The 14,156-nt window shown below is 48.4% G+C and overlaps 1 protein-coding gene across 1 annotated transcript in view; it reads left to right on the top strand.

Annotated features, from left to right (window-relative positions):
- The window catches only part of LOC122542020 (serine/threonine-protein kinase BRSK2-like), a 175,407-nt gene that overhangs the window by 128,367 nt on the left and 32,884 nt on the right, over positions 1 to 14,156 (top strand). Inside the window, exons 5-12 of the mRNA XM_043679311.1 lie at positions 1,273 to 1,389; positions 4,175 to 4,208; positions 4,788 to 4,856; positions 6,625 to 6,771; positions 8,128 to 8,159; positions 9,950 to 10,114; positions 13,011 to 13,108; positions 13,902 to 14,052. Of these exons, the coding sequence (XP_043535246.1) occupies positions 1,273 to 1,389; positions 4,175 to 4,208; positions 4,788 to 4,856; positions 6,625 to 6,771; positions 8,128 to 8,159; positions 9,950 to 10,114; positions 13,011 to 13,108; positions 13,902 to 14,052 (813 nt within the window). The remainder of the gene's footprint in view (positions 1 to 1,272; positions 1,390 to 4,174; positions 4,209 to 4,787; positions 4,857 to 6,624; positions 6,772 to 8,127; positions 8,160 to 9,949; positions 10,115 to 13,010; positions 13,109 to 13,901; positions 14,053 to 14,156) is intronic.

Here is a 14,156-nt window from a genome sequence, read left to right as displayed (position 1 = left end):
TCCTCGGATGCTGCCTGACCTGCTGTGCTTTTCCAGCACCACTCTAATCTAGACTCTGATTTCCAGCATCTGCAGTCCTCCCTTTTGCCTGGGTTGTGTTCACAACTCTCTGTAGTTTCTTTTGATCTTGGGCAGAGGAATGGCCTTACCGAGCCGTGGTGCATCTGGATAGGATGCTTTCTATGGTGCATCTATAACAATTAGGAAGAATCACTGTGGACATGCTGAATTTCCTTAGCCTCCTGAGGAAGTAGAGGCATTGCTGTGGGCAAAATATCGTGGGTACTGGAATTCTGAAACAGAGTGCTGGAGAAACTCAGCAGGTCTGGCAGCATCTGTGGAGAGAGAAACAAATTAACGTTTTGAGTCTGGTATAATTCTTCTTCAGAACCTCTCTTTCTCTCTCGACAGATGGTGCCTACTGAGCTTCTCCAGTTTATTCAAACACACTCCTTGCTTATCAGCAACTTTCCAGTCTTCATAAACATGTGGTTATCCAGCCTGCACTCCATCCCACACACTCACTCACTCTCACACTCATTCACTGACTCACTCACACTTAGACACATACACACACACTCATTCACACGCATACACTCAATCATAGACACACAGAAGAATACACACACAAATAACACATACTCGCACACACACATGCACACACACAGACACTCACACTGGCACACACATACACGCACACATGCACACACGCGCATACACACACAAACTGGCTTACACACGCACACACATATATACATGCGTGCGCACACACACACACTTATTCGCAATCTCACACTCACACACTGCATCTCCCACTTCCTCGAGCAGTTCATTACACACAGGAACCACCCTCTGTGTGAGAAAGTTGTCCTTTTTAAGCCTTTCTCCTCTCAGCTTAAAATATACCCTCGTTTGGAACTCCCCCACCTGCGGGTAAAGACCTTTGCTATTCATTCTAGCCATGCCACTCATGATTGTATAAACCTCTATAAGGTCACCTCTCAGCCTCCTGTGCTCCAGTGAAAAATGTCCCAGCCTATCCAGCCTCTCCTTATAACCCAAACCCTCCAGTCCCACCAACATCGAGGTAAATCCTTTCTAAACCCTCTCCAATTCAGTAATTTCCTTCCTATCACCGGGCGGCCAGAACTCCACACAGTACTCTTGAAGAGGCCATTCCAATCATCAGTCCGGTCTTGATGAGGCCTGACCTCTAGTTGATCCCGGGGCCCTGGTGATTGATTTAACCTCCCTCTCTCCATTGCTCCGCAGCCACAGAGACCTGAAGCCAGAGAACCTACTCCTGGACGAGAAGAACAACATTCGCATCGCGGACTTTGGAATGGCTTCACTGCAGGTTGGCGACAGTCTCCTGGAGACCAGCTGCGGGTAAGGGGCTTGTCCCTCAACACGATTCACGGCCTTCCATCCACCTTGCCCTCGGGTTGACATGTATCTCTCAACCCACATCGCTCGGCACGAGTTGCTGCTCGCGGGATCTTGCTGTGTGCTGGTTGGCTGCCATGGCGACACGTGGGGAGGTGGGAAAATGCCTTCAGTGCCTATGATATTGTTAGGGATGTCCTGAAAAGCACTATATAAATGTTGTGATTAGATTAGATTCCCTACAGTTTGGCCCAACAAGACACAGCAACCCTCCAAAGAGTAACCCACCCAGACCCATTCCCCCACCTTATATATACCCCAGACTAATGTGACTACCACTACGGGCAATTTAGCACAGCCAATCCATCTAACCTGAACATTTTTGGACTGTGGGAGGAAACCGGAGTACCCGGAGGAAACCCACACAGACACGGGGAGAATGTGCAAACTCCACACAGACAGTCGCCTGAGGCGGGAATCAAACCCAGGACCCTGGTGTTGTGAGGCAGCAGTGCTAACCACTGAGCTACCGTGTGCCTCTCATTTCTTTTGCCTGTAGGTGTCTGCTCAATCTGCTGTGCGGTGGTGGTTGATACTTTTTATTCCCCGTCTTTGGTGTGGGCTGTATCTGGGATATAATTCCCTGGGAGGCTGTGACCTCCAGTATTTAGCCCAGGTGACCCTCCATTATCTGTAAGCTCAGACTGGAGTTCCTTTAACCATCCCCACCAGAGGACGTGGGTCAGCGATAATCTCCAGGGATGACTCCCTCGTCCAGTACCCTAAAAATGAACAAAAAGGACTTGCATTTGCATAGCACCTTTTGCACCCCAAAAATGTGCCAAAGTTCTTTTAAGACATTGCCCCCTGAAGTGTTGTCATTGTCTTCATGTAGGAAGATGCTGGCACAGCAATGGAAGATCATCGCCCTGGTCTGGTCTGTTTGATATTTCTCCAGGTCGCAGGGGAGAATTCCTCTGCTCATCTCTGAAATAGTGCCACAGACTCTTGAAAGGACAGGCAGCAGAGCAGTTTATTCTGTTGTCTGGATGACAGCACTGTCCTCCTGTCTCTGGAGTGGGTATTTGAAATAATTGCACAGAGGCCTGTATCCCGTCACCAAGTCACCCTTTATTCACATGGGAGACTCTGAATCTCCTGTTTAAAAATGTCAGCCAGGGCTCCCTGATTGGACCAGGTTAACGGCCCCAATATACTGTGAGGTCCGTCTGACTGACCTCGTTACAATCCCTACAGTATTGAACTCCCAAAATGCAGACACTGAGCTATGAGTGTCACTCTGTGTTGTGAAGCACCTTGGGATGTTTTCCTGTGGTTGAAAGGTGCTGGGTGTTGATAAGAATGCAAGAAATAGGATGAGGAGTAGGCCATTCGGCCCCTCGAGTCTGACCCACCATTCGTTAAGATCATGGCTGAACTGATTGCGGCCTCAACTCCACTTTAATGGCCCCTCCTACTCCAAATCCATGATTCCCTGAGCAATCCGCATCAACCCAGCCACAAACAATCACTGTTCCGCTGCTTTTAAGGGACAGAATTCCAAACCTTCAAAACCTTGCGAGAGGAGAAATTTTTTCTGGATGTAGGTTTGCTCGCTGAGCTGGAAGGTTCATTTCCAGACGTTTCGTCACCCTACTAGGTAAAATCTTCAGTGGGCCTCTGGGTGAAGCACTGCTGATAATTCCTGCTTTCTATTTATATGTTTGGCTTCTTTGGGGTGGTGATGTCATTTCCTGTGGTGATGTCATTTCCTGTTCTTTTTCTCAGGGGGTGGTAGATGGGATCTAACTTAATCTACCACCATCTACCACTCCCTGAGAAAAAGAACAGGAAATGACATCACTACTGGAAATGACATCACCACAGAAAATGACATCACCACCCCAAAGAAACGCAAACATATAAATAGAAAGCAGGAATTATCAGCAGTGCTTCACCCAGAGGCCCACTGAAGATTTTACCTAGTAGGGTGATGAAACGTCTGGAAATGAACAGGAAATGACATCACCACTGGAAATGACATCACCACTGGAAATGACATCACCACAGGAAATGACATCACCACCCCAAAGATACCCAAACATATAAATAGAAAGCAGGAATTATCAGCAGTGCTTCACCCAGAGACCCACTGAAGATTTTACCTAGTAGGGTGACGAAACGCCTGGAAATGAACCTTCCAGCTCAGTGAGCAAACCTACATCCAGAACCTCAACCTGAGCTACATATCCTCTCAAAATTCGCTAAAACATTCCTTCTTGCTTTGAAACTGTGCCTCCTGATTCCCCCCTCAGCAACTACCCTGTCTAACCATCCTCCCCCACCCCCAGAATCTTATTTATTTGAATAAGATCACCTCGCTTTCGTCCAAACTCCAGTGACCTTGGGTCCTGTTGACTTGGCCTCTCCTCACCAGTTGCTGTTTGTGGGGGCAGACAATGCCCACATTCCCATTCATCCCGGGAACTAGCCTGGCGGACTTTCTCTGCACTGCCTTTGATGCAAACCCCTTAGATAAGCAGAGTCGAACTGGACGCATTACTCCCACGTGCTGTCTTGCCGGAACGCTGGGCAGTTGAGGCTGAAGGGAATCCTGGGAACGAAAGGGTTGGGGGTGCGTGGAGGCCAACTCAATGTCGAAGGCTCCTCAGACATGATTTTCAAGATGTAAACCTTGACGGTGCAGGCTGGGTGGGAATCCAGAGAACGGAGGCCTCTGTTGCTACGCAGCTAACCATCCTGTACGTATTTTATTTTTTGGATGCAGGTCTCCACATTATGCCTGTCCAGAAGTCATCAGGGTAAGTCTATTTCTTGGATTACATTTTATTTTTCTCGACCTTGTTTATTTTCATGTTAAAAATTTGCATTTTTAGATTGAGTGTCATTCCCAATGGCTGCTTTTTGATTGGTGTTAGCTCTTTTGGTTGGGGGAGGGGGGGGTGTCACTGGAATTTATCGCCTGTCCCTAGTTGCCCTTGAGGGGAGTCACTCATTGCGAAAATATCCCCTCAGCATTTGCCCTGTTAAGCTCATTCACAACCCCCTCCACTCGGAAACATTTGCTTCAATAAATTCACCCCTCATTCTTGTAAACTCTGAGAAGCATGTGGGGAAGCTGCTCAACCAGGTTGGCCGCACATTGTTGGAGATGGGGTCAGGATTTGAACCCTCCTCCACCGTGTGGCTCGAGCATGAAGGAGCAGAGTTGGGGCGGGGTGGGGGGGAGAATGGGTTGGGGTGGGATGGCTTGGTGAGAGTTCATGGCCTGGTGGCCAATGGTAAACATGGAGGTGATGACCCGGTTAAGGCAGCGTTCTGGTGTGCGGCCGCGATCCCAGAACACAAGGTTGACCTCTCATGGTGTTTCCTGTCCTCAGGGGGAGAAGTACGATGGCCGTCGGGCAGACGTGTGGAGCTGCGGTGTGATACTCTTTGCACTCTTGGTGGTAAGGAAACATGGGCCTACTCTCCGGCTCCCAACCAGTTTGTGCTACCAGCCTTGGGTTTGTGCTACCTCATGTGGATCAACTAATTTTTTATCCATTCAAAGAATGAAGGCATTGCCAGCTAGGTCAGCAGTTATTGCCCATCCCTAATTGCCCAGAGGGTAGTTAAGAGTCAACCACATTGCTATGGGTCTGGAGTCACATGTAGGCCAGACCCAGGCTAAGGACAGCAGTTTCCTGGATGTTAGTGAACCAAACGATTTTGGGTTTGTGGTCATCATTAGACTCTTAATTTCAGATTTTTAATTGAATTTAAAATCCATCGTCTGCCGTGGCGGGATTCGAACCCAAGTCCCCAGAACATGACCTAGGTGTCTGGGTTAACAGTCCAGTGATGTTACCACCAGGCCACTGCCTCCTCTGATGGGATGGAACCCTCGGCCATTGTTCTGCGTGCCTCTAGGTCCAGTGCCCAGAATGCCTTCTGCTTCAATCCTTTTCGTGACCCTTGCAGGTCACCTGACTATGGCAAGGCGCAGTGCACGAAGGTAACTCCCATCCAAACAGGTGAGCCAGGTATGGAGCCGCCCGGGGTAATGCTGAGGGTTTATGAGGGAACAACGGCCTCAGAGGGTGAACTGCACCTGGTCAACCCTTTCTTTCACTGCTTGAGGTCTTGTGCTCTCCTGTTTGTTCCTCGGATGAACCTCCCTCAACACTGCCCCCTCCCCCACCGCCGTTTTCATTCAGCGAACAGCAGGAGAAGATAATGTGGGACAGTTTCCTGTCGCCTTTCTCCAGTTCCTAAAGAAAACGCAACTCCCCGTCACGAAGGAGACGGCTTCAGAGGTTCAGGCTCCCGTGCCATCCCTCCGAGAATGTTGCTGGTTCTACCCACACTTGGGGCCTAAAGCTAGGCTTTGGGTGAAGGAGCTGGATCATAGAGCAGCCTTTACTGGGGAATGTTACTGAAACCAATCTTTAGACATTTATTAATGACTTGACCCTGAGGTGACAAATGGATAGCCAATAGTAATAAATTACGTTCAGCAGAGATGGAAAATAAAAGTCAAATTCAAAACTCTTTGGGTTCAAGCTTCTTAATTTTGTTTCCTCCCTTAAAAATGTAAACGTGACAAGGTGGGTATCATTTTTCTCACCCTTGGCTGCGTGTCAAAGGTTTTGTTCCTGGGTTTACAGAAATCCTATGAAGACTGAAAGCCACCCCTCTCAAAGTTTTTACACTGGGCCCTTATTCGGAGCTCCCTGTTAGGCCCTGAGCTGACCACCTGACCTCTCTGCTGCTCTCTCTCTGGGGCGGCCTGTGGGGTGGAAACCTTTGGTCATCTCGCCCGTCTCCATTTGTTGTTTGAACTCCTGGCCACGTCCCCCAACACCTCAAGGCTGGACCATTCCTCTCCTGGCCACTTGCCCAGCTTCCAACCCTTCCACCAATCAGCCATAGTTCTGCTGCTCCCAGCTCCCCCCCCTCCCCAACTCACACCAAATCCTGGTCACACAACATCATCTCTCCCTGGCTCATCCATCCCATTCCCATCTCATCCCATTCTGGTCTCAGACTCTCCCAATATCCTTTTGATTTCCTGAAAGTTACCAAACGTGTGTCAATCTCAGCCTTTAATGTTTCCGCACTGGAGCATGCACAGCCCTCTGGGTCAGAGAACACCAAAGATTCACATCAGACAGGTGGACAGGGGCATGTGGGATATGACGATGGTTACCATGAACGTTGTTTTCTTTCCCCCAGGGAGCTTTGCCGTTTGATGATGACAACCTCCGACAGTTGTTAGAGAAGGTGAAACGAGGGGTCTTCCATATGCCGCACTTTATTCCGCCCGACTGCCAGAATTTACTGCGGGGCATGATCGAAGTGGATGCAGAGAAACGCCTCTCAGTCAGTACCTTGGTCTAGCTCACTCTCTGCCATGTCCTGTTTCCACAGCAACGGATTCACCATCAACACCACGGGGGAATGGGGGGATATCATTGTTAACCCAGTGAGGGGGAAGAGCTATTAGTGTTACCTATTGATGGGGAAGGGCTTTCAGTGTCACCTCATTGAGGGGGAACATTTATTAGTGTTACATCATTGAGGGGAAAGCTATATCAATGTTACCCACTGAGGGGGAAGGTTTATCAGTGTTACCCACTGAATGAGATGGTTTATCAGTGTTACCCATTGAGGGGGATGGTTTATCAGTGTTACCCCATTGAGGGGGATGGTTTATCAGTGTTACTGCTTTGAGGGGGAAGATTTATCAGTGTTACCCCACTGAGGAGGATGGTTTAACAGTGTTACTGTATTGAGGGAGAAGGTTTATCAGTCTTACCCCACTGAGGGGAATGGTTTATCAGTGTTACCCCATTGAGAGGGAAGGTTTATCAGTGTTACTGAATTGAGGGGGAAGGTTTATCAGTGTTACCCACTGAATGAGATGGTTTATCAGTGTTACCCATTGAGGGGGATGGTTTATCAGTGTTACTACATTGAGGGGGAAGGTTTATCAGTCTCACCCCACTGAGGAGGATGGTTTATCAGTGTTACTGTATTAAGGGGGAAGATTTATCAGTCTTACCCCACTGAGGGGGCAGGTTTATCAGTGTTACCCCACTGAGGGGGATGGTTTATCAGTGTTACTGTATTAAGGGGGAAGGTTTATCAGTGTTATATGGTTTATCAGTGTTACTACATTGAGGGGGAAGGTTTATCAGTTTTACCCCACTGAGGGGGATGGTTTATCAGTGTTACTACATTGAGGGGGAAGGCTTATCAGTTTTACCCCAATGAGGGGGATGGTTTATCAGTTTTACCCCACTGAGGGGGAAGGTTTATCAGTTTTACCCCACTGAGCGGGATGGTTTATCAGTGTTACTACATTGAGGGGGAAGGCTTATCAGTTTTACCCAACTGAGGGGGATGGTTTATCAGTGTTACACCATTGAAGGGGAACTTTATAAATGTTACTCCATGTGGATGAAGTGGTATGTGCACTTCCCCTGTGAGGATTCTCAGTGTTCTGCACAGTTGGGGGTAGGTTATCGGTGCTCCCCATCAAGGAGGGGGAGGCATATTGCTATTACCTCTTTGGTGAGTGAAAGGGGTAATCTCTGTTTTCAGGCTTCCCCTCTCTCGTGTTTGGTGCATTCACCATCTCGGGTTTTCTCTTTAACTGCAAGTGTCTATTCTGCATTCTCTCATTAAACGCCTTTCCTTTCTCTCTCTCCTCCGCAACCTACCTGCTGGCCATAGCTGGAACAGATTCAGAAGCACTCCTGGTATCAGTAAGTACACACTGCATGACAGCTTGTAGAGCCAGCAGCAATGTGTCAGAGCTCCCAGCCATGTCAGGGTGACCCACACTTTCTCACATCTCCCTCTCTCTCTCTCTCTCTCTCTCTCTCTAACCAAGTCAATGATTACTGTCGAACCAGGAACAGCCCAGAGGAGTCATCCAAAAGTGTCAAACCCTCTGGGAACGTCAGTGACTAATCCACTTCACTTGATTCTTCCACATGTCTTTTTCTTCCTTTTCCTCCCTCTGCATTTCCCTCGAAGGGTATTTGTTAGGTCCGGAGGGAATGAATCCTTCCTTTCTAAGGAAACAGTAGAGAGAGGGCCATTTATTAATCATTGCTTCCCCTTTCCTTGGTGTGAGCAGGCCTCTGGATCTCAATGCCTCCTGCATTGGGTGGAGCGGCTAAAGTGGTGGGAGCACACATCCAGAGGGGCAACGAGAGATGATTTCCTTTGGTTTGATATATCTAGGACCAGGCAACACTGTTAACCTGCAAGGAGTGAAATTAGGAAATTCTTCTCCACAAAAACAATGTTTAGAACTCCCTTCCGCAAATGGCGGTGAATCCTTGATCAATTGTTCATTTTAAAGCCAATAGATGTTTTGTGATTCAAAGCTATTACTGGATGGGGGAAACAAAGGTGTGGGCTTGTTGTGTGGCAGAACAGGTTCCAGGGTGAAATGGTGTCCTCCTGGTCCGGCTCCGTGAGTCAGGGAATGAAACCCGGGTCAATTCAATGGTCTCTTTCTCTTGATTCCCTCATGCAGTCACTTCTTCCTGAAGTGGCAAGTCCCCTCATGCTACTGTGAACCTTGGAGTAAATGTGTGTGTATACACATGTACATGTATGTGTAACATGTACGTGTTTGTGTACACTGTACGCGTGTGTGTGTATACACATGTACGTGTGTGTGTATGTACGTGTGTGTGTATGTACGTGTGTGTGTATGTACGTGTGTGTGTATGTACGTGTGTGTGTGTATACACTTGTACGTGTGTGTGTTTGTATACACATGTGCGTGTGTGTGTATATGCGTGTGTGTATACACGTGCGTGTGTGTGTATACACTTGTACGTGTGTGTGTATGTGCGTGTGCGTGTGTGTATACACGTGTGCGTGTGTGTGTATACATGTGTGTGTATATACACTCGTACGTGTGTGTTTGCATACACTTGTACGAGTGTTTGTATACATGTGTGCGTGTGTATACATGTGTGCATGTGTGTGTTTGTGTGCATGTGTGTGTTTGTGTGCATGTGTGTGTTGTGTGTGTGTGTATACACGTGTGTGTGTGTATACACTTGTACGTGTGTGTATACACTTGTACGTGTGTGTGTGTGTATACACTTGTACGTGTGCGTGTGTGTATACACGTGTGTGCGTGTGTGTATACACGTGTGCGCGTGTGTGTTTGTGTACATTTGTACGTGTGTGTATACACTTGTACATGCGTGTGTGTGTACATGTGTACACATCTATGCATGAATGTTTGTAGATGTGTGTGTACTTTTTATGCATGAGTATGTGTAGATGTGCGTATATGTGTATATACTTGTGCACGCACGTGTGTGCGTGTGTATATATGTGCGTATATTGGTCTCTCTTCCTCACCATCTCTCTGACTCACTGGGATTCCAACCCATGCCCCTGTCCAGTTTGGAGTTCTAGCTCTATAATGGTGGCCACACCAGTCTGAGAGACTGACTGACCGGCTCTAACAGGTTCTGACCGGGTCTGACCGAGTCCTCCTGACGGTCTGGGTGTGTCATTTCAGAGGCGGGAAAAATGAGCCAGAACCGGAGCAGCCGATCGCGCGGAAGGTGATGATCCGGAGGCTGCAGTCTGTGAGCGACATTGACCCGGACGTCCTCGACAGTATGAACTCGCTTGGCTGTTTTAGAGACAAGAACAAGTTGAAACAGGATCTCCTGTTTGAGGAGTAAGTAACCTCCTTCTTCATTCGGAGTAAAGGTTTTGTGAGGAAGTGAAGGATCTGTACCCGAGGTGCCAGTCAGTGACGGAACGCTGAGATTGAGATGGCTGCCCACTGTGCGGGAGAGCTGCATTCTCAGCGATGCCTCATTCAGGGTGATCTGTCTGTGTTCTTGGGTGAGAGAAAATGATTCAACCCCCAGCACGACTGCTCTTTTCACAAAGAACAGAACACCTTCTTCCCAGTGACCTGACCAACAGTCAAACCTCAACACTGCCCAAGGAGGTGATAGATGCAGGGACAGTTATAATATTTAAAAAACAGATGCTTGAATAGGAAGGGTTTAGAGGGATGTGGGCCAAATGCAGGCAAGTGGGAATGGTTTAGTCTGGGAACTCTGGTGGGGAAGGAGACGTTGGGCCGCAGGATCCGTTTCTGTGCTGTATGACTCAATCTGGGTCACTATCACATCACTTCTCCTTGGAGCTTGCTGTATGTAAATTGATTCTCATGTTTCCAATATCACAACAGCAGCTCACACTGTAGAAACCGTATCGCTTGGCTTGAAGGACCCTTCGGTCCAACCCGTCCACGCCGACCAGAAATCCCAACCTAATCTAGTCCCACCTGCCAGCACCCGGCCCATATCCCTCTAAACCCTTCCTATTCATATACCCATCCAGATGCCTTTTAAATATTGTAATTGTATCAGCCTCCAGCAGCTCCTCTGGCAGCTCATTCCATACACACACCACCCTCTGTGTGAAAAGAGCACCCCTCATATCCTTTTGAACTCCTTCCCCTCTCACCTTAAACCTATGCCCTCTAGTTCTGGACTCCCCTAACCTGGGGAAAAAAACCTTGCCTATTTACCCTCTCCATGCCCCTCATGATTTTATAAACCTCTATAAGGTCACCCCTCAGCCTCCGACGCTCCCAGGAAAACAGCTCCAGCCTTTTTAACCTCTCCCTACAACTCAAATCCTTTTAAATGTTGCAATTGTACCAGCCTCCACCACTTTCTCTGGCTGCTCATTCCATACACGTACCACCCTCTGTGTGAAAAAACCACCCCTCATATCCTTTTTAACTCCTTCCCCTCTCATCTTAAACCCCTGCCCTCTAGTTTTGGACTCCCCAAACCTGGGGAAAAAAACCTTGCCTATTTACCCTATCCATGCCCCTCATGATTTTATAAACCTCTATAAGGTCACCCCTCGGCCTCCAACGCTCCAGGGAGAACAGCCCTGGCCTGTTCAGCCTCTCCCTAAAGCTCTAACCCTCCAAACTTGGCAACATCCTTATAAATCGTTTCTGCGGACTTTCAAGTTTCACAGAGAGTTCAATGACCCTTCTTCAGAATGTCTGGACATTGAGACTGCATTCTCTTCACAGCTGCTGCCAGACCTGCTGAGTTTTTCCAGTAATTTCTGTTTTCTGTCAGATTTCCAGCATCTGCAGTTCTTGGTTTTATCTGACAGGCAGTTAGAAATGGGCAACAGAATTACACAACACTTGTTGGAGCTGAAATACTGTGTACAGATATGAGCAACCACATTATAGGAAAGATGTGATTAGAGCTTTGGCTAAGGTTTTAAATTGCGGTCTACTCTGCCCACCGGGTGGATGTAGAACAAGCCCACAGCAATATTTTGAAGAGCTAGAAGAGGGGGTGGGTGGGGGTTACTCAGTCACCATCACCAAAATCAGTTTATCTGGTGATTCTCACACTGCTGTAGCTGGGATCTTGCTGTGCACATATCGCTGCCGAGATTCCTACACCGTGAGAAGGTACTGTGGCTTCGATTAGATTCCCTACAATGTAGAAACAGGCCCTTCAGCCCAACAAGTCCACACCAACTCTCTGAAGAGTAACCCACCCAGACTCATTTCCCTCTAACTAATGCACCTAACACTATAGGCAATTTACCATGGCCAATCCACCCTAACCTGCACATCTTTGGACTGTGGGAGGAAACCAGAGCACCCAGAGGAAGCCCTTGCAGACACAGGGAGAATGTGCAAACTCCACACAGTCACCCGAGCCTGGAATTGAACCTGGGTCCCTGGTGCTGTGAGGCAGCAGTGCTAACCACTGAGTTACTCTGCCACCCATAAGATGTGTGTTTTGTCCTGGTTTCTTTTAGACAGAGAGATATTGGGGAACAGGTACTGAGGAGTCTATGAGATGATAAACAACTTGTGAGGCCATGGGCTTTTTTTTAAGTTGGAACAATAGAAGCAGCCTGAACGGGTGTGGTCAAGCACTCACATTCAGGATTTTTAGATTAACTTTCAGCAGTTGTTGCTGGGGGTCCAGCAGGGTTGGAAGGCCATGAATCTCTCCCTGCTGTTATACTCTCTCTCTGAATTGTCTTCTTGTAGTCTTTCCTTTTGGATTGGAGAACTGCATGTGAGACAATCTGTTTCTGAATTGGTCTTTTTACGAAGGGTGTGTTTATGGAATGTTACTATATCGGAACAGTCACTGTTTAGTGGTAAAATAATCTATGATTCTGTAAAGTTTTCCAATAGAGTTAAGTTATTCTAAGTTCCTTTTCCTTTTGTTGTATTTTAACTATAGTGTATGAATAAAGTTTGTTTCGCTTAACATTGAATAATTTGACCAATCGAATTGCATCTTGAACACAACACCTCGCATTTGCCTTTGAAGTAAGAGAAAGTAAGGATCTAGGCTACCTTTGTGATATATTTTGAGGGTGGGGGGGTCTGCTCTGGGCAATAACAACTGCAACAGTGAACACACATCCAAGCGTGCTTCATGCACTGTAAGGCACTTTACTGTCTGGCGGATGTGGAAGTTGCTATATAAATGAAAAATGTAACTTCCCCTTTCTCTCCATGCTTTCATTCATCGATGTCTCTCACCATTTCCTCTCAGAGAAAACCAGGAGAAAATGATCTACTTCCTGTTGCTAGACAGGAAAGAGCGGTATCCGAGCTGTGAGGATGAGGATTTGCCACCCCGGAACGACATTGGTAAGCCCCGGAATCTGAGCTCTGAGTTCTTGGCTTTCCGCTCCTGGGAATGCTGACCTTACTGGGACAGGATCCCAACAACCCCCCCCCCCCCCCCCCCCCTCCACTCTCCTGCAAGATGGAGGCTGGAGGGTGTATCCACCACCCCACACCTCACAGTGATCAGACGTTGCCTGTCAACCTCAGGTATTTGGCTACAGTGGACTTCACACCTCTATCCTGAACCCATCAAGGCCCAACATCTCCCTCACCCAGCCTCATGATTACTGACAGTGACTAGGGATGTAGACCCTACAGCGCTGTCCCCACTTACTCCCCTCCTCCTTAAACCCCCATTTCCTAACTTCCTCCAATTTTGGACTCATACTTGTGACCCCTTTCCTTCAATCTGCCTGAGCCCCAAAACAGAGCCTGGGCCTCTGCAGTTCCATTCCTGTGGCTCTCTAATACCCTGCCTATTCCATTTCTAACGTGTCAGGGGGTTGGTTTTGTCCGATTTATCGCTCTCCATGAAGTGCCTGGGGTTGTTAGGGTGCTGGATGAATGAAGGATGTTGTTGCTGGCGCTCTGACAGGGCGTACTCTCCCTGCTGGTCACTGGAGGGCAGTGCTGGTGGAGGCTGTGGGGAAGGGGTGGTCAGTGGCGAAAGTCTGTGGCCCTCTTGTGTCGGGTTTCCCTGGGGCTGGACGGCAGGAAGAGAGAGGCCTCAGGCGGGGAGGTTAGTGACGGGCGGTGTTGTCTCCGGCTGGTTTGTTGTGTTTCCTCTCTCTCTCTCTCTCTGCTGTGTCCTCAGACCCTCCCCGGAAGCGGGTTGACTCGCCCATGCTGAATCGTCATGGTAAACGGCGGCCCGAGAGGAAGTCGATGGAGGTGCTGAGCGTGACGGACGGTGGTTCCCCGGTGCCCGCTCGCCGCGCCATTGACGTGGCCCAACACAGTCAGCGGTAAGTGACCAGGAGGCATTGGGGCCTTTCCAACTAGGCCCCACACCATGAACCCACCTCCATCCGTTGCTCTACCCTCTATCCCCCTGACCCTCCATAATCCC

Source organism: Chiloscyllium plagiosum, chromosome 39, assembly GCF_004010195.1.
Source record: "Chiloscyllium plagiosum isolate BGI_BamShark_2017 chromosome 39, ASM401019v2, whole genome shotgun sequence".
In the NCBI taxonomy this organism is placed as follows: Eukaryota; Metazoa; Chordata; class Chondrichthyes; order Orectolobiformes; family Hemiscylliidae; genus Chiloscyllium; species Chiloscyllium plagiosum.
The sequence above is the reverse complement of the archived record's forward strand: the minus strand, read 5'-3'. Positions and strand labels throughout refer to the sequence as shown.